This window comes from Microtus pennsylvanicus, chromosome 6 (genome assembly GCF_037038515.1).
Source record: "Microtus pennsylvanicus isolate mMicPen1 chromosome 6, mMicPen1.hap1, whole genome shotgun sequence".
In the NCBI taxonomy this organism is placed as follows: Eukaryota; Metazoa; Chordata; class Mammalia; order Rodentia; family Cricetidae; genus Microtus; species Microtus pennsylvanicus.
Genome location: NC_134584.1, coordinates 107,615,550 through 107,634,867, shown reverse-complemented (window position 1 = coordinate 107,634,867; position 19,318 = coordinate 107,615,550). Strand labels below are relative to the sequence as shown.

At 46.4% G+C, this 19,318-nt stretch overlaps 1 protein-coding gene across 3 annotated transcripts; it reads right to left on the bottom strand.

Moving 5' to 3' along the window:
* Positions 1 to 1,870: 1,870 nt before the first annotated feature.
* Positions 1,871 to 17,906, bottom strand: Tmem170a (transmembrane protein 170A). 3 transcript variants are annotated; one of them, XM_075977280.1, is made up of 4 exons: positions 17,695 to 17,827; positions 17,277 to 17,482; positions 8,595 to 8,765; positions 1,883 to 5,191 (listed from the first exon to the last, which is right to left on the bottom strand). In XM_075977280.1, exons 3-4 carry the CDS (start codon positions 8,761 to 8,763, stop codon positions 5,061 to 5,063), a joined length of 300 nt encoding a protein of 99 aa, XP_075833395.1. In that variant the 5' UTR covers positions 8,764 to 8,765; positions 17,277 to 17,482; positions 17,695 to 17,827; the 3' UTR covers positions 1,883 to 5,060. The 3 variants fall into 3 exon arrangements, with proteins under 3 accessions (XP_075833393.1, XP_075833395.1, XP_075833394.1); XM_075977278.1 differs by lacking the exon at positions 17,277 to 17,482 and having other exon boundaries at positions 1,871 to 5,191; positions 17,695 to 17,906; XM_075977279.1 differs by lacking the exon at positions 17,277 to 17,482 and having other exon boundaries at positions 8,664 to 8,765; positions 17,695 to 17,906.
* Between the last annotated feature and the right edge of the window lie 1,412 nt (positions 17,907 to 19,318).

Sequence of the window (19,318 nt, the reverse complement as noted above, 5' to 3'; positions counted from 1 at the left end):
AATGTTCTGAGTATTCTAAGAAAACTGCCTAAGCCATGATCATGGCTCTTATGTTGGATTCCTTCTAAGGCTGGAGAGTTTTAGTTCTTACATTTAGGGCTAAGATTCCTTAAACAGGCTTTTGTTTTAAAACTTTCTGTTTTGTGTGTGTGCCCTCTTGCAGGTGCTTGCATCATGAACATGCAGGGATCAGAGGTCAATCTACAGGGCTCTGCTCTTTCCTTCTGCTTTGTGGGTCCCAGGGATTGAACTCAAATCGTCAGGCTTGGTGGCAAGTGTCTTTATGCACTGAGACATCTTGCTGGCCCTAAAACAGACGTATCTGAAAATAATAGGATAATAGAAAGCCTTAAACATAGTCTTTTGAATTTCACTATTCTTGGCCTTATTGTCCTTGGATATTATAAACACCCCTGTGACCAATCGTGTAGCCTATCATGGAGGGGAGGCTCCAAAAAAGTTCACCAGCAATGCTCCCTCATCTCTCCTAACACTGAATGAAGGTCTGATTCCCACCTAAAATTACCAACCAGTATGAGACTACTGCATAGTGTCAAGTAGTTATGAGATTCTCATTTTCCATTCTTTTTTTAAGAAGCCCAGAATGGCCTAAACTCACCCTCAAACTTGTGACAGTACTCTTGCCTCAGACTCTGAGTGATGTGGGGTGTCCTTCTGTGTATGTGTTGCTTTTATTGGTTGATGAATAAAGCTGTTTTGACCAATGGCTTAGCAGAGCAAAGCCGGGTGGGAAATCAGAACAGAAAGAGAGAGAGAGAGAGAGAGAGGGCAGAGTCAAAGAGGTACCATGTAGCTGTCAAGAGAAAAAAACACCAGAACCTACCAGTAGGCCACAGCCTTGTGGTGATACATAGATTAATAGAAATTGGTTAATTTAAGATATAAACGTTAATAAGAAGCTTGAGCTAATAGGCCAAACAATGTTGTAATTAATATAGTTTTCTGTGTGATTATTGGGTTCTTGGCGGCCCGGAAACGAACAGGCAGTATCCATTTACATCTGCGCACTGAGATCACTGGCCTGAGTCGCATACCTATCTGAGGAGGTATACCTGTGTGTGGTATACGCATACTCACCAGTGCACAGAAGTGCATGTGTGTTTGTGTGTGCGTGTGACTGTGCTCATGCATATGTGGAACTACAGGTTGGTACTGGATGTTTTCCTCAATCGCACTCTGCCTTATTTTAGATTGGCGATGATTTAAGGGATCATCCCTGCCAATTTCAGCACCTTTTGCCCTTCATCTTCCAGTTTCCACATTCAAATACAGTTAAAACATACATAATTTTATTATAAAAGATTACAGTAGAAATGTAATTCCAGGAGCTGGCAAAATGGTCCGTGACCAAGTCTGACTGGAGTTTGATCCCAAGGACCCACGTGGATGAAGGAGAGACCTGATTTCTGAACACTGTCCTCAACCTCTACTGATAATAACGCCACGACAAGCATCTGCCCTTGCTCCCACTAATAAACAAATTTAAAATGGGGGGTGGGGTGGGGATGGAATCCAGTCACGATGGCACATGCCTTTAATCCCAGAACTTGGGAGGCTGAGGTAAACAGATCTGAGTTTCAGGATAGCCTTAAACAAGTTTCTGGTCAGTCATGGCTGCATAGTGAGACCCTGCCCAAAAATAAATAAGTGGGGTGGGAGAAGAGGTTAAAAAAAAGAAAAGAAAAAGGCAACTCCAGAGCGAGTGTGGTAGTTGTAGCTGTAATACCAGCATGTGGGGGGAAGACTGCCAAAAGTTCAAGGCCAGCCTAGCCTATAGTGAAGAGTTGGATGTGGGAAGACATTGCCTCAGATAAAATGTAAAAACAAACAAAAAACACAATCCCAACTCAAAGAATTTAAAGTAATTCTTTATTGATAAACATTTATGCTAGCATTAGAAATGTCAGTAGAAAAATAAAATTTAAATAAGTTTCTAACGTACAAAGATTTGATCACTTGGACTATAACAGTTAAGTGCAATCACCTAATATAAAAAGTTGAGCTGATTTTGGTCATAACCAGCCTTACATAGTGTACAAGAGAGAAACACGAGGTCCCGAAACCTTCCGCACATGGACCACTAACGGCACCAGGGCTTCACATTCCAGGAAACAGTCAGTTCCTTAGGGAAGGTAAGTGTGTCCTACGGTGTCACAAGAACTTAACAAAAACTAGGGCAGTCAGAAGGGCACTGGAATCAAAAGCCAACATACAATTTAAAAACCTAAAGGACACAGGAAGGAAGCCTTTATCTGCACGAACTGCTTCTCACTAGTCCTGGCATTTCCTGAGGAGCATCCTGCGCCAGAGGAAGTTAACAGTTCAGAGGTACATCTTGCTCACATAACAATCAATACACTTTTGTTCATGAACTTAATTTTTAGCCCCAAAAGATGAGCTTTTTGGTTGGGGGTTGCCTCGCTATCTCAGAACTGAAAAGGAGAAGGTGAGAAGTGGAAACTTAACTGCAGGAATCAGGGTCCGAGAAAGCCCTGACCGGGAGACAAGACCTGAAGAAACTGTAGAAGGAGATGTGTTTAACACAACCATGCAAATAAATCTGCATTTGAGACAAGAGGAAGAAGACAAAAAGGGATCAAAGTGGAAAGCATTCTTTATCATCCAAACGGTTCTTTCCTGAGAACATTTCAAGCCTTCACAAAGCTCAGTCTATAGTTTATATGCATTTATTCACAAAGAGTGCTTCATACACACTGGGCTAGAGGACACACTCGGTTATTTGAAGATACATTTTACAGCTCAAGCTTTTTGGTTTTCTTTTTTAGAGAGCAGATAAAATATACACAAGAAACAGATGGAAGCAAAAACACCCTTCAAAACCCTCTAACTTTTGTGTCTTGGTTGTAAATACAAATAACCTAACATTTTAATCATGGGTGAATATGCTCAGAAGTTATTATTTATTTAGGGGGAACAGCTCAGCACTGATTCATCTATGTGCTTAGGGTGTGAAATTATATCCCCAAGAATGTTTAGTGAGGACTCTAAGGCGTCCTTCCATAGACGATGCTGTCATTTCCCAGAATGCAGGGTACCACGCTCCAGTTTCTCCAACTGAAAGAACGCTTTCCAAATTCACAGCCCCTGAGACCAAAAATGAAAACCTTTTTTGGGAAGAAAAATTTGCTCTTATTTCTGGGGAATATTAAGAGCCATTTATTTGCACTTTAATTGTCTGCCAAAGCTGATCTGTCACTACAGTTTTAACAAGTGGAAAGAACCGGTTATTTTTGCGGCCATCCCTGCATCTTTCCCCTTGCCATTCCTGGGTAAACTGACCCTCTTGGCTAGTTTATCTCATTTTAAAATGCTGTGCACGTGGGGGACAGGGAGTGTGTGCACATAAGTGCAGGCACCCACAGACGTCCTCTTAGTTATTAAAAAAAATTCTTTTAAATTACATGTATCAATTTATGTGTGTGAACAACATATAGAGGTCAGAGGACAACTTGCAGGAGTCGGTTCTCTCCTTCCACCATGTGGGTCCTGAGAATCAAACTTAGGTTAGAGGTAAGTACCTTCACCTGCTGAACCATCTTGCTGGCCTTCTCCTGGCTATTTTTAACCAGAAGCCAAAAGCATATTGCTTTAAGATACATTTATGTCCTCATAGGATGACAGCCTTTATCTCTCAATGAAAATTTGCCTTTAAAAATGTCAGAGTTAATTACCAGAAGCTACTTTGAAAATGGGTAACAACAAGAACATTGTACTTTGTACAAAACCGTTACAGTGATGGAAGGTGCACACATTTACACCCCTTTCCCTTCTGAAGGTCACAGTTTATAGGCCTTTTTAATGAAAAACAAGAATAGGCAGTAGAGTTAAAAACTAAACAGCTAAAATTAGGTTTAAAACTATGTCTCTTTAAGGATAAAAATTCTCTTGAATAAAAATAAAAAGACCAGCTGGGATGTATATGAAGAGGAAGTTTTAGGCACTTTCTGGGAGTTGATACTCCAATACTGCAAAAGTGGGCTGAGGGACCACTGCTAGGTAAACATGAAAGGAACCAATGGCCCCTAACTCATTTCGGCTGCAAGTTTTGGAGTCATCAAATAAACTAAAGTCAGGAAGAAAACTGTAACAGAATCCTGTAAGTGTCTTATTTTGCCTGAATGTCCAAAGAGTATCTTAACCTGGTTCTCAAGTCCAACTCAAGCCACTTAAGAACATGTCTCCAGAGAAAGTAAACAAAATGGATAGCATTAAAGGTGACAGGTAAAGGCATCATGGAAATTCTTTGGAAAAAGAGCTTCAATTAGGTGTGACAGTGATGCTATTGTCCCTGCTACTCAGGAGGATCACTTGAGCCCAGGAGTTTGGGCCAGCCTGGGTAACAAAGATATTTTGTATCTTTAAAAAAAATAAGAAATCTCAATTAGCTAGCTTATTTTGATCAAATGATAAGTTCACATCTCTTAAAATATATTAAATAATCAGAGGTCAAAAATAGTTATCCATAAAATGTCACATTCTCAGTGGTCACCTACTTTTGACAGTGGAAGCAAAGCCATTACTTTGAACTGGACTTCAGGTCTTCTTCCTGTTACACTCAGCCAGTTCGTTCCCAGAGCGATACTCAGCCCAGGAAACTCGGCCTATTGTCATGACGATACGCTTTTAGTAGAGTGCAGCCTACTCCCTTAAAATTAAACAGCATTGTCCACTGTTTCTATGAAACAGCAATGTTGCATATTTGCAAATAATGATGCAAATTCCTGTTCGAAAGATGCAAACTTGAGGCATTGTTGGCTTAGGTAAAGGTGTGCATGTAAAACCTAAACAGCCACAAGAAGAGAAAGCCAAGGAGCTTGGTTTGGCTGAGAAAGAGAGGAGTCCGTCCACAGGGGTCTTCAGTGGCTGGAGCTTCACAATAAGGAAACAGCTGCGGTGTTCTTTACCTTCTGGCGCCTCCAAGTTGCTTCCACTTGAGGAATGAAGAGACCATGACACTGTCTCTGCCTTTGAAGGAGTCTATAAAAGGCAGCTGTGCCATCACAGGGAAAGGCCGTATGCTATAGAGTGGCTAAAACCCGTAAAAAAGAGACCACCACTACACAGAATGTCTGTCCAGTGCCCAGGGTGAGGGCTTCGAAGGGGATCATCTCCTTTCCTGCAGCTCTGTAAACCCCAGCAATTGCTGCACCTGGTTCAAATGGAATTGTGTTAAGAGAAAAAAATTAATTAGTAAAACAAAACCTGAGATTAATGACATCACAAAACTATAACACTTAAAAATTTCACTATTGGGAGACAAACTTTTTACATTTAATTAAAGAAGAAGTTTGTGTTCCCCGTCCTTTCTGGTGAACACACTAACTTTCTTTATGTGGTTTGCAGTCAGCATTTACATTTGTACTCCCTAAGACTGAGGCTCTCATATTTACTGAGTGATTGGAAGTGACAGTCGAGGGAAAGACAAGGCAGCAATTCCCTTGTGGGCCAACATTTCTCTTCATTCCTGTGCCAACTAACTCCACGCCTATCACTGAATGGGCACCAACTATGTTCTTGGCAATAAATAGCAATCTACTGAGACAGATCAAGAAATGTTTCCAGGGCTGGAGAGATGGCTCAGAGGTTAAGAGCACTGCCTGCTCTTCCAAAGGTCCTGAGTTCAATTCCCAGCAACCACATGGTGGCTCACACCCATCTGTAATGAGGTCTGGTGCCCTCTTCTGGCCTGCAGGCATACACACAAACAGAATATTGTATACATAATAAATAAATAAATATTTTAAAAAATGTTTCCAGGCCACAGGGAACCTCAGCTCCACTTGCTATTATACTGAGGGTTCCACCATTCAAGGAAGAAAGAAAGGAGAGAGAAAGCAATAGGACTCTGAGCCATAAAGCTATTCAAAGGGCACCAGGGCAGAGACCTCAGGGTCCCTTCTGTCTCCCGGGTCACTGTTTTCCTTATTACAGTCACTACAAGGTCCTGGAGAGTGAGAGCACAGAAACACCTGTGTAGACCAGACCCCCCATCTAACATTCTGCACAAACACCTGTGTAGACCAGACCCCCCCATCTAACATTCTGCACAAACACCTGTGTAGACCAGACCCCCACCATCTAACATTCTGCACAAACACCTGTGTAGACCCAGACACCCCCCCATCTAACATTCTGCACAAACACCTGTGTAGACCAGACCCCCCACCATCTAACATTCTGCACAAACACAGGTGTCGACCCAGCTATCCACCTGAGACTCACAGGAACTCACAGAACATAGTTGACTCAGTCAAGTGTCTACAGGTAGGATGGGGGCGTGGGTCAATGATAAAGCATATGCTTAGCATGCACAAGGCTTCCGTTCTCAGCATCCCAAAAAGAAAGGAAGACTATACATTCTTAGACTGTGACATGAGATATTAGAAATGTGTTTTAACAAGCAAACAGGGCGAGATATTTGACTCTGCCTGCAGTGGCAAATTAATGTCTCAGAGCGAAACTTTCATGGGGCCTCTGTTACTGAGCTTCCTTGAAAAGGAAAAGAGAAGCCTGAGGAACTTGATCTGGGTCTTCACAGGAGACATGGATGATGAGGGAAGAAAGGAAAAGACTACAGAGGATAGGAAGGAAAAACAAGAAAACTCCCCAAATCCTAAAGAGGGAAATGAGCACATATTCAGTTACTGTGTGCCAACTACTGTGCCAGGTACTCTATCGACTATGCATGGAGACATCTCATCTAATCAGCATTCAAGGATGTGGGGTGGGGAGTGCATCCCTGCTTTACTGACAGGAGACTAGTCTAGGGACCAGAAATTCGGTGTGGATACTGCAGCATTAAGTGAACAGTTAGAACAAAGAGAAACTCGGCTATGGTACCTGAAAGAAAAGGAAGGATGGAAGGAAGGAAGGAAGGAAGGAAGGAAGGAAGGAAGGAAGGAAGGAAAAGAAAGAAAGAAAGAAAGAAAGAAAGAAAGAAACCAACAGGTATTTCTTCTCAAAGCTCAGCGTTTAAATTCACAGGGAAAATAAGGTGACCAATTAGAAATCTATGTTTTATTTTTTTTTAAAGTATTTATTTATTATTTATTATGTATACAATATTCTGTCTGTGTGTATGCTTGCAGGCCAGAAGAGGGCACCAGACCTCATTACAGATGGTTGTGAGCCACCATGTGGTTGCTGGGAATTGAACTCAGGACCTTTGGAAGAGCAGGCAATGCTCTTAACCGCTGAGCCATCTCTCCAGCCCCGAAATCTATGTTTTATAAATACATTTATGATTATATATACATATATATTCCACACCAAAATACAATTTGTGGCTATTAATATATAATTTTTAGACTCATGATGTTTAATTTATATGTTTCTATGAAAGTATGAATTTAAAAATGATTTAAGCTTATCATTTTGGTCCCTCTAATTGTGTTAGTGACATGAGACAAAACAAAGACAAAAAAAGAAGGTTTAAAAATAATTGTAATTTCCATGTTACTCCAGTCTCTAATTAGGAAGTCTGGGGGTGGGGGATGTTGTGGGATAATCCTTTTGTTCACTGTGAAGATATGTCTTTGTCAAGGTGCTTTCTGATTGGTTTAATAAAGAGCTAAATGGCCAATAGCTAGGCAGGAGAGGATAGGTGGGACTTCCAGGGAAAGAGAGGAGGTGGAACCTAGGTACACCTGATGATGCCAGTGAGAAGCAGGAAGACACTGAAGAGGTCAGACATTTGGTACAGAGCAGAGGTAACCAAGCCACGTGGCAGAACGTAGATTAATAAAAGCAGGTTAATTTAAGTTATAAGAGCTAGTGGGACAAGCCTAAGCTAATGGCCAAGCTTTCATAATTAATAATAAGCCTATGTGTTGATATTTGGGGGCTGGAAATCCAAAGATAGTCCAGCAAGAAAAGTTTGCCACATGGGGGTGCATGGAGGATTGAAAACCACAAACCAGACCTTCCTTGGTGTGTGGTGCTGGGGTCAAACCCAGGGCCTCAGACACTGAGTCACCTCTGCCACTCAGCTTTGCATCCCTAGCCCTCAACTTATCTTTCTAATCAAGAATTCTTATCAATAGACTTATTCTCCATCCCTAAAGGAACCACACCCAAAAGAGTGTAGCAATTAGGGAACCATTCTGCAAGAGTCAAGTCAAATTGAAACAAAAAGATGCTGAAGCTTCTGCATATTTTGCTTCTGCAGATATTTCTATTTTGCTAGTGGCCTGCCTCACAAAGTTTCAAATCTGACCTGAAAAGCCAAAGAGCCAGGTAAGGGGCTTGAGAGTCAAAAAAACAAAACAAAACAAAACAAAACAAAAAACAAAGCAAAACCCAAAAAGGAATAATTAATAAGCTAACATAACTCTCTAGAATTCAGTGTGTGTGTGCACACATGCAACACACACATAGTACACACTTTTTTCCCTCCCAGTGCTAAAGACCAAACCCAGGGCTTTGTGTTCAGTAGGCAAGCATTCTACCACTGAGCTAAATTCTCACCCCCTCCCCACCCCCTCCCATATTTCTAAAATGAGGTGACCAAACACACTACAAATTTTTGACTGGTATTTTAATGTCTAACATACTTGTCAAGATTCCAGCAGTAACTGGTCCCACGATGCCCATCAACAGGATGCTTACAGACATGAACCTACCATATTTGTGATGTCTGAGGGTGAAGAGGGCCAGTAATCCAGCAGGGACATGAAAGAAGACAGAAGACACAAGTGCCCACAGGAACACACCATACCACATCTCTGTGAGGGTAGAGAAAGGCGAAGCTGAGTCACCTACTGTCCCAGTGAGGCCCAGCCACGCCACCGAGCCCTCTGTTCCCATTCTCATCAGCACTTAGTTGTTCTCTAGTGGTTTTGCTGTTGGTGTTTGTTTTTTGTTTTTCAAGACAGGTTTTCTCTGAAGCTTTGGAGTCTGTCCTGGAACTAGCTTTTGTAGACCAGGCTGGCTTTGAACTCACAGAAATCTGCCTGCCTCTGCCTCCAGAGTGCTGGGATTAAAGACGTGTGCCACCATACGTGTCTGTATGTGCACCATGTACATGCTTGTGTCCATGGAGACCACAAGAGGACTCCTAGAACTGTAGTCGTTGTGAGCCACCATGTAGATGCTGGGATTAATGGTGTGTGCCACCATACGTGTCTGTATGTGCACCATGTACATGCTTGTGTCCATGGAGACCACAAGAGGGCATTGTATCTCCTAGAACTGGAGTGGTTGTGAGCCACCATGTAGATGCTGGGAGTTGAACCTAGGTCCTCTGCAAGAGCAACAATTGCTCTTAACTTCTGAGCCACCTCTCCAGTCCCTTGGTTTAGTGAGACAGGATTTCAGGCTGGCCTTGAACTCTGAAGGTATTACAGGCCAGGCTTCACGGATGGGGTTTGAAGGGTTCACAAGCTACACTCGCAGCATCTCCTGTTTCTACTGAGGGCTAGTTTAAACTCATCTGTAGGGCTAATAGACACAAACCTCTTTGAAGCCAAGCTTGCTCACTAAGAGCAGTCAATGAAAGTTCTCCAACAACATAAACAAGGCTGTTATCAGTGGTAGACACCGGTAGTCTACAGAGCTTAGAAGAGAGAAATCCGTAGGCCCTTCACAGATAAAGGCGACCAACCCAACAAGCTGCATCTACTCGCAAACTAGAGGGGGAAGAAAGCAAGACAAGCTAGTCTATTAGATCCTAAATGATATTTTGACTATGTCAGCACAAGCCAATAAATATCTACAAACTGAAACTGCTTTAAAATAAGTTAATAAATAGCAATTTTACCATGTTCTATTAATTAGGGTATTAAAAACTCAGGTGGGTGGGACTACCTCATGAGAAACTGAGGCCTACATATGAAGTACCCCTCTCAGGCTTACACACTGAGGGCTTGGTCCAGGAGATGGTGGAAAGCAGGGGGTAGGTCCTAGGTAGGTCACCAGGGGTGGGCCCTTGACTATCCCTTGCCCTGACTCCTTCCTCCTCCTGCTTCTTGGCTGCCACTGGGTGAGCAGCTCTGCTCCATCAGGACATGGTGCCTCGCCACAGGCCTCCAAACACTGCATCCAGCATACCACAGACTGTGGTCTCTGAAACCTTGAACCTGCAACTTTAGGGGCTAGGTGATTTTTTTAAATATTTCTTTAATGTGTATGGGTGCTCTGCCTACATGTATGTCTTTGACATGCCTGGTACCCAAGGGGGCCAGAAGTCCTTGGAACAGGAATTACAGATGGTTGTGAACTACCATGTGGGTGTGGGGAATTGATCTTGGGTCCTCTGGAAGAGCAGTCAATGTTTTTAACATCTGAGCCATCTCTCCAGCCCCCTGGATAATTCTTCAGAAAACCTCACAAACGCCCCATCTGGGTTCAGAGCCCGCAGACGATAACTAATAATTGACAGTGTTTGGTCTGGGGACCATCTGCAGCTACAAAAGGTGTCAAAGCTTTTACAGTAACTCATCCCGTAGTCCCCAGCACTTGGGCAGCCGAGGCAGAAGGATCACTATGAGTCCGAGGTCAGCCTGGGCCACAGATACTGTCCCAAAACAAAGCAGAGCAAAATAAAACAAAAAAAGGTCAAACCATTTTGGGTTCCCATCCCTCTGAAACTATAACACTGAAACACGGGGCCTGCAGGAGGTGGCTGCGGTGGCTGCAGGACAGCTGCTGCCCACGGTGGACAAACGGATGGACATGGATGTGCCTCCAGGAACACACAGAAGGAACCACCCGGGGATAGCCCAACACCAGCAAGGTGAGAATACCCCAAATTCACACCAAACTCTGACAGCACTATGGTTTGCTGTTTGAGACAGGGTCCCACTATGTCGCCCAAGCTGGCGTAGAAGCCACAGATCCGCCAGCCTCTACCTACTGACTCCTGGGATTAAAGTGTTCATTACCTTTAACTGTCTTGTGAGAAGAAGATCAACTTTCCCGCCCCCAGCCCCAAGGCACAGTAACAAGGCAGCTCTCTGAAAGGCAAGAAGGAAGTTCTCACCTTTACCTGACGCTGGTTGGCACCCAGATCTGACCTGCAGCCTCCAGAACCAAGTAAACAACTGGCTGTTTAAATGTCTAGTCTGTGGAACCGTCACAGCCTGAGACTATGTGTTAGCTGCTGCAGGGCCATGTTTACTACTACTTAAAACACTTTGAGGAGGAAGGAAGGCTTTATGGCATTAAATGAGTAGTTTATAAAAACACTCTCAGATGGGATGATTACATGATTTTAAAGGCTATAGCAAACTTAGATCTATAAAACACTTAAAAAAAAACTAAGTGATTTCTTTTTAATCTACTGCACCTCGATTTACCAACTGTTTAATAGCTATATATTGATCGATGCGAAGTTCTTCTCATTCCCTGGCTCAACACACTGTGAAATGGTGCCCTGTCTTAGAACATCTTCTTCACTTCAAGGCCAGAGCATTATCAGCTGTGTTTTCCTTGGCAGCTCTATTGCTGGCTTTCTGCTGCTGGAACACAAGCTGTTTGGCTCAAGTTCTGTAAGCTGGCGACTCCAGGACTGATGGGTCACATCGGGGAGGGCCTTCTCCTTATATGTTCCTCTGTCTGTATGGACATGGGGGCATGTGCGTGTACATGTGTCTGCACATGTGTGGAGGCAGAGATTACCATTGGATGTCTTTGATTGCTCTCCCTCCTTATACTTTGATGCAAAGTCTCTCACCTGAATGCAAAGCTCACCAATTCCGATAGTCTAGCTAGCCAACTTGTTCTGGAGATCCCCTTCTTCACCTCCCAGATGCCAAGTTTACAAGTAGGACACCATGCCCACACCGCATTTACTCTGCTCCTGGTGGTATCAAAGCCCTAGGTTCAATCTTGAGCAAAATACATACATTCGTACATAATTACATACATACATACACACAGCGCTTTCAGACAATGGAAGAGTAGAGTCTCATGGAGAGCTTTGAATTTAGGATGTAGCTCAGGACGGTTGGCCTCAAATGCACAACAGTCCTACCGAGCCATCCAAGAGCTATGTTTACAGGTGTGTGCCACCGTACCAGGCCCTGATCACCTTATGTAAAAAGCACTCCATCCCTTGACACACTTCAGCCACTTACTTTGCCCCTTATCCTGCCTCATCCTCATCACCAGGTATGGTGTCCTTACTTTTCTCTGTCTCTCCACTGGAACTAATGACCCATACGGGAGGGGCTTTTGTCTGTCCAGGCCTTTTCTTACAGATACCCCAGTACAACAGGAAGGCTGGAGATGACTCAGCGGTTATGACCTATAGCTATTCTTGCAGAGAACCAGAGTTCACATTCCAAAACCCACACTGGGCAACCAACCACCTGTAACTCCAGCTCCCAGAGATTCAGTGCCCTCTTCTGGCCCCCACAGACCACATATATATATATCCATACACATATTTTCAATCACATAAGGAAAAGTAAACCTTAAAAATAAAAATAAACAAGTACACAACAATCAGTAAATATCTGTTCAGGGAATGAATAACTGACTTCCAAGCTGACTCTACTCTTAACTGTGACAACAGTGTTGCTCCATTTGACATCACTTTAGTGAATTCCCTGTCCTCAGAGAACGAATGTCATTCCTGATTGGGACAAACGACAACTAAAAGCCAGACATGGTGGAGCAGGCCCTCACCTCAGCTCTAGGAAGGCTGACATGGTGGAGCAGGCCTTCACCTCAGCTCTAGGAAGGCTGACATGTGGAGCAGGCCCTAGCCTCAGCTCTAGGAAGGCTGACATGGTGGAGCAGGCCCTCACCTCAGCTCTAGGAAGGCTGACATGTGGAGCAGGCCCTCACCTCAGCTCTAGGAAGGCTGACATGGTGGAGCAGACCCTCACCTCAGCTCTAGGAAGGCTGACACGGTGGAGCAGGCCCTCACCTCAGCTCTAGGAAGGCTGACATGGTGGAGCAGGCCCTCACCTCAGCTCTAGGAAGGCTGACATGGTGGAGCAGGCCCTCACCTCAGCTCTAGGAAGGCTGACATGGTGGAGCAGGCCCTCACCTCAGCTCTAGGAAGGCTGACATGGTGGAGCAGGCCCTCACCTCAGCTCTAGGAAGGCTGACATGGTGGAGCAGGCCCTCACCTCAGCTCTAGGAAGGCTGACATGGTGGAGCAGGCCCTCACCTCAGCTCTAGGAAGGCTGACATGGTGGAGCAGGCCCTAGCCTCAGCTCTAGGAAGGCTGACATGGTGGAGCAGGCCCTAGCCTCAGCTCTAGGAAGGCTGACATGGTGGAGCAGGCCCTCACCTCAGCTCTAGGAAGGCTGACACGGTGGAGCAGGCCCTCACCTCAGCTCTAGGAAGGCTGACATGGTGGAGCAGGCCCTAGCCTCAGCTCTAGGAAGGCTGACATGGTGGAGCAGGCCCTAGCCTCAGCTCTAGGAAGGCTGACATGGTGGAGCAGGCCCTCACCTCAGCTCTAGGAAGGCTGACATGGTGGAGCAGGCCCTAGCCTCAGCTCTAGGAAGGCTGACATGGTGGAGCAGGCCCTAGCCTCAGCTCTAGGAAGGCTGACATGGTGGAGCAGGCCCTCACCTCAGCTCTAGGAAGGCTGACATGGTGGAGCAGGCCCTCACCTCAGCTCTAGGAAGGCTGACATGTGGAGCAGACCCTAGCCTCAGCTCTAGGAAGGCTGACATGTGGAGCAGGCCCTCACCTCAGCTCTAGGAAGGCTGACATGGTGGAGCAGGCCCTCACCTCAGCTCTAGGAAGGCTGACATGGTGGAGCAGGCCCTCACCTCAGCTCTAGGAAGGCTGACATGGTGGAGCAGGCCCTCACCTCAGCTCTAGGAAGGCTGACATGGTGGAGCAGACCCTCACCTCAGCTCTAGGAAGGCTGACATGGTGGAGCAGACCCTCACCTCAGCTCTAGGAAGGCTGACATGGTGGAGCAGGCCCTCACCTCAGCTCTAGGAAGGCTGACATGGTGGAGCAGGCCCTCACCTCAGCTCTAGGAAGGCTGACATGGTGGAGCAGACCCTCACCTCAGCTCTAGGAAGGCTGACATGGTGGAGCAGGCCCTCACCTCAGCTCTAGGAAGGCTGACATGGTGGAGCAGGCCCTCACCTCAGCTCTAGGAAGGCTGACATGGTGGAGCAGACCCTCACCTCAGCTCTAGGAAGGCTGACATGGTGGAGCAGGCCCTAGCCTCAGCTCTAGGAAGGCTGACATGGTGGAGCAAGCCCTCACCTCAGCTCTAGGAAGGCTGACATGGTGGAGCAGGCCCTAGCCTCAGCTCTAGGAAGGCTGACATGTGGAGCAGGCCCTAGCCTCAGCTCTAGGAAGGCTGACATGTGGAGCAGGCCCTAGCCTCAGCTCTAGGAAGGCTGACATGGTGGAGCAGGCCCTCACCTCAGCTCTAGGAAGGCTGACATGGTGGAGCAGGCCCTCACCTCAGCTCTAGGAAGGCTGACATGTGGAGCAGGCCTTCACCTCAGCTCTAGGAAGGCTGACATGTGGAGCAGGCCCTCACCTCAGCTCTAGGAAGGCTGACATGGTGGAGCAGGCCCTCACCTCAGCTCTAGGAAGGCTGACATGGTGGAGCAGACCCTCACCTCAGCTCTAGGAAGGCTGACATGGTGGAGCAGGCCCTCACCTCAGCTCTAGGAAGGCTGACATGGTGGAGCAGGCCCTCACCTCAGCTCTAGGAAGGCTGACACGGTGGAGCAGGCCCTCACCTCAGCTCTAGGAAGGCTGACATGGTGGAGCAGGCCCTCACCTCAGCTCTAGGAAGGCTGACATGGTGGAGCAGGCCCTAGCCTCAGCTCTAGGAAGGCTGACATGTGGAGCAGGCCCTAGCCTCAGCTCTAGGAAGGCTGACATGTGGAGCAGGCCCTCACCTCAGCTCTAGGAAGGCTGACACGGTGGAGCAGGCCCTCACCTCAGCTCTAGGAAGGCTGACATGGTGGAGCAGGCCCTAGCCTCAGCTCTAGGAAGACTCAGGTTCTCTTGGCAACCCCAGCTGCATGATGAGACCTTGTCTCAAACAAACAAGCACAAAGAGACAACAAAAGAAATCTAAGCAAGTCAGGATGAGAATTGGGCAGAATCCTAAATGGCTAAGTTGCAAAGGCCGGGTTTTTAAAAAAGAAAAAAATCAATTCAAAGCTTTTTAGTACAGGGAAACCACAGGATATTTTAGGGCATGATCTGCCATGAGTTGGCATAAATGACGAGAAATCTTTTCTTCTGTGTGACCAAAATAGAGGAAAGCAGCCTCGGGACCCTGAGTAAGATTCCTAGTGAGGTCTTTCGAGTCTCAAACTAGGGTTCAGCTTCAAGTGCCCATTATAACCAGAATTCCAGATAAAAATGAGACACCGCAGGGAGCGGATACGTTTACTGCTGAGCTCTGGCCAACCTGAGGCCAAGGGCTGCGGGTACTGCATTGCCCCTGGGATCAGCACATGGTGATCACTGAGGGCTTTACCCTCAGACATATTTTTGCCTCCAGCCTGGAGCCCACACTGGACACCTGATGCAGGAGTGAGTCTCGGTGGACTTACTCTCCAGTGTCATATCCACTGAAGAACAGAAGGAAATTCAAATACATACTGCAGATTAACATTTTCAGAAGGGAGTCTGGAGGGACGGCTCAGCAGTAAAGAGCAGTTGTGGCTATTCCAGATGGTGGTTGCGGCACACGCCTTGAATCCCAGCACAGGCAGAGGAGTTTAAGGCCAGCCTGGTCTACAGAGCGAGTTCTAGAAAGGCCAGGGCTGTTACACAGAGAAACCCTGTCTCAGAAAAAAAGAAAAAGAAAAGAAAGAAAAGAAAAAAGAGCAGTTGCTGCTTTTCCCAGGGAGTTCCAGGTTAGTATCAAAACAAAAAACAAACAAAAAGCTGAAATAAACACTGGTGTAAACAACACTAAAGAGTTGGGACAATCAAATGCAATGTGGGATTCTTTTTTATTTATTTTTAAGACAAAGTCTATGTAGCCCTGGCTGGCCTAGAACATGCTATGTAGACCAGGCTGACTTTGAACTCACAAACATCTGATGCTCCTGACTCGAGTGCTGGGGTTAGAGTACTGAGGCACCACACTCAGCAGAGATTAGCTCCTGGGCTTAGCAAAGCTTTTAATAGCCCTTTGCTCAGCCAACTAGGCCATTTATCTTTTTCTTTCTGAAAGGATTGCCTCTTTCTTCCACCAAATGAAAACAAAAACACAATGAACAACAACAAAGGAGAGATGGCTCAGGGGTTCAGAGTGATTGCCATTCTTCCAGAGGACCCAAGTTCGACTCCCAGGTCAGACAGCACACAACCAGTTCACCTGTAACCCTGCCTCTCACCTCGGGGGGGGGGCACTTGCCCTCATGACCACACACCCAAAGAGAAATTTAAATAAGGCCTGTTTAACATTCCTTTATCAGTGGTAAGTATTTTAAAAGCAATGTGATTTGGGGGCTATGAAAGAACACACGTCTGCTTCGGAAGTTCTGAGCTGACGAATTATAAAGTGTCATGACTTCTGCAGTTCAGGAAGTTAAAATGTGATGTGCATACACATGGGCATAGGCGTGACAGAGAAAGAGCAAGAACCAAAATAGTCATGCTTTGCATAATGAAGTTTTCATCAACACAAGCCAACTATTCAACTGTGGCCCCATAATCTACAGTAGCCTGCCATGTAGGCTTGCCCAACTACATGGGTCTCACAACTGCCTAATGAGCAATGTGTGACTTTTACCAATGAACATAAACTTATGGGTATTTGTTATATTGTGTTCCAATTTCTCAGGTTTGGAAAATTCCTAAATAGTTGAAGAGAAATAAGAAAATGAATAAAAAACAGACTGATTTAGTCCCCAGGGAGTATGAACTCTACATCTTTTGGAAAGCGTCTCCAGAAAGGGATTCGTGTGCATTTTTGTTTATTTATTTTTAATCACTGTCAGGTGTGATATTAATACTTTTGGAAATAATCTGTGCTTCCGGACTCTCATTTTAGGCAGGATCACAAGCTAACATCTTCAACTGCCGCGAAAACAGATAAGCACTCTGTCAGTTACTACACAGGCAGGTCCCAGGTGTCCTCCGAGAGGCGCCTGGCAGTCGCTGCCCAGTGGATGAGAAATCACAGGTGCCTGGCTTGCCATGCAATCCCGCCCGTCTTCCTTTACGATGTCTCTGGCCCAGCTTCACGGTTTACAAAACCCAAGTTTCAGCTTTGCTGGGGCGCCCAAATCCCCCCTCTGTCGTACCCCCGAAAAAAAATCCAAAGCAAATAATCATACCGTCCCCTGAAGGCCTTTATTATTGATCCCCGGGGAGGTGATCAATACAACTTTCTGAACTCTGGCAGTTCCACCGTGTAAAAGTAACTTTGACAGCTCTCCTGTCAGGAGGCGGCGAAGTGGGAGGTAAGAGCAATTCAGAAGTTGTGTCTAAGTTCTTCAAGATGTGGGTGGGAGAACCCGCAACAGGTTTGAGCAAGTGATTCCTGCAAAGACAAGCAGGAGCGGAGATGGGGGTAGGACAGAGTCAAAGGACAGGGTCAGCAGACAGGCTCGCGAAGGCAGTTTAGGGGTAGTCCCTAGAACAGGAGAGGCGTCGCCCCAAGGGACCCGGGTGGCGGTTCCGAGGCTGCCTCAGCCTCGCCCAGAGGACGGCCGGCGACAGGTGCGCAATGCGCAGGCGCGGGGCGGGGCGTACCTGGGAAGGAGCAGAGCGAAGTGGAGTTGGGGCACAGGGTCCCATTGCCCACTCGTGGCACGAGCTTCAGGCTGAGGATCTGCTGCATGAGCCCGGCCGACCCGCCGCCGCCGCTCCCCTCGGGCTCCATCCCACCGCCATCCACCGCCCGGAGTGCCGCGGAGCCCCGCACCTCCGCCAACACCGCGTCACCTTCGGCCGGCCCTCTTCTCCCGCCCACCTCAACGGCGCTACTAAATAATGGCTTCCTCTTCCAATCACAGGGCACCACAGACAGAGGGGCGGGGCTTCGATTGTCCCCGCCCCCGGCGCCGCGTTTGCTTGAAGGCCCCTGGCGTGCTGCGCCCCCTAGCGGTCAAGTCGCTCCTACTTTGTCTGTGTGCGTTAGGTTCTGCCCTTGGCTTAGTGTTGTCTAAAAAGTCTAGAAAGTCCCTGAGATTGCTCAGCCTGTAAAAGCTCTTACCTCCAAGAGTGAAGAATCTGAATTCCACCCCTAGGACTCACACAGTGGAAGGTGAGAGCCACCTCCCATGTTGGGCTGGAGGGATGATTCAGTGGTTAAACGCACTGGCAACTTTCAGAGGACCTGGGTTCAATTCCCAGCACCCACATGGCAGCCTACATTAACTGCCTGTAACTACCTCCAGGGATCCCACACCTTCACACAGAAACTTGCAGGCAAAACACCATTGCACATAAAATAAAAATAAATAAATAATTTTTAAAAATACAGAACCAAAAATAAATACATAGATGAAAATAAATGAAATGACCGATAGTGTCCTCAGATTTCTGTGTAGGGCTGGCTCTGTATTGGCCGAGAACCAGCCTAGCTACACAATATCCTGGATCCAACCCCAGTTGCTTAGCATGTAAAAGGCTGTAGGTTCAATTCCCAAACAACCAATAAATGAAAATAAGATGTTAGCAGGGCAATGGTGGTGCAGTCAGATCTCTGTGAGTTCGAGGCTCTGTGGTTTACAGAGCAAGTCCCAGGACAGGCAGGAATACACAAGAAACTCTGCCTTGAACCTCCCACACCAATAAAGAGAAATGTGTTTTGGATTTTGAGTGTGTACTGGCTTTGTGTGTCAACTCAACACAAGTTAGAGTCACCCGAAAAAAAGTAGTCTCATTTGAGGAAATGCCTCTGTGAAATCCAGCCGTAAGGAGTTTTCCCAATTGGTGATCAATGGGTAGGACCCATGGTGGTTGGCACCATCCCTGGGCTAGAGGTGAACTGAGCAAGCCTGAGGAAGCGAGCCAGGAAGCACCTCCCCTCCATGGCTTCTGCATCAGCTCCTGCCTCCAGGTTCCAGACCTGCTTCAGTTCCTTGTTGTGACTTCCTCCAGTGATGGATTATGATCTGGAAGTGTAAGCCAAATAAATTCTTTCCTCCCCAACTTGCTTTTTGGTTTTTTTTTTGTTTGTTTGTTTGTTTTTTTGAGACAAGGTTTCTCTGTGGTTTTGGAGCCTGTCCTGGAACTAGCTCTTGTAGACCAGGCTGGTCTTGAACTCACAGAGATCCACCTGCCTCTGCCTCCCAAGTGCTGGGATTAAAGGCGTGCGCCACCACCGCCCGGCCCCAACTTGCTTTTTGGTCATGGTGTTTTGTACAGAGTG

Coding starts and splice junctions, on each gene's coding strand:
- Tmem170a (XM_075977278.1), bottom strand. CDS start 17,824: ATGGAGCCCGAGGGGAGCGGCGGCGGCGGGTCGGCCGGGCTCATGCAG. Junction 8,766..17,694: donor TTCGCTCTGCTCCTTCCCAG/GTACGCCCCGCC, acceptor CTACCCTCACAG/AGATGTGGTATGGTGTGTTC. Junction 5,192..8,594: donor TACTGCTGGAATCTTGACAA/GTATGTTAGACA, acceptor CATTTGAACCAG/GTGCAGCAATTGCTGGGGTT.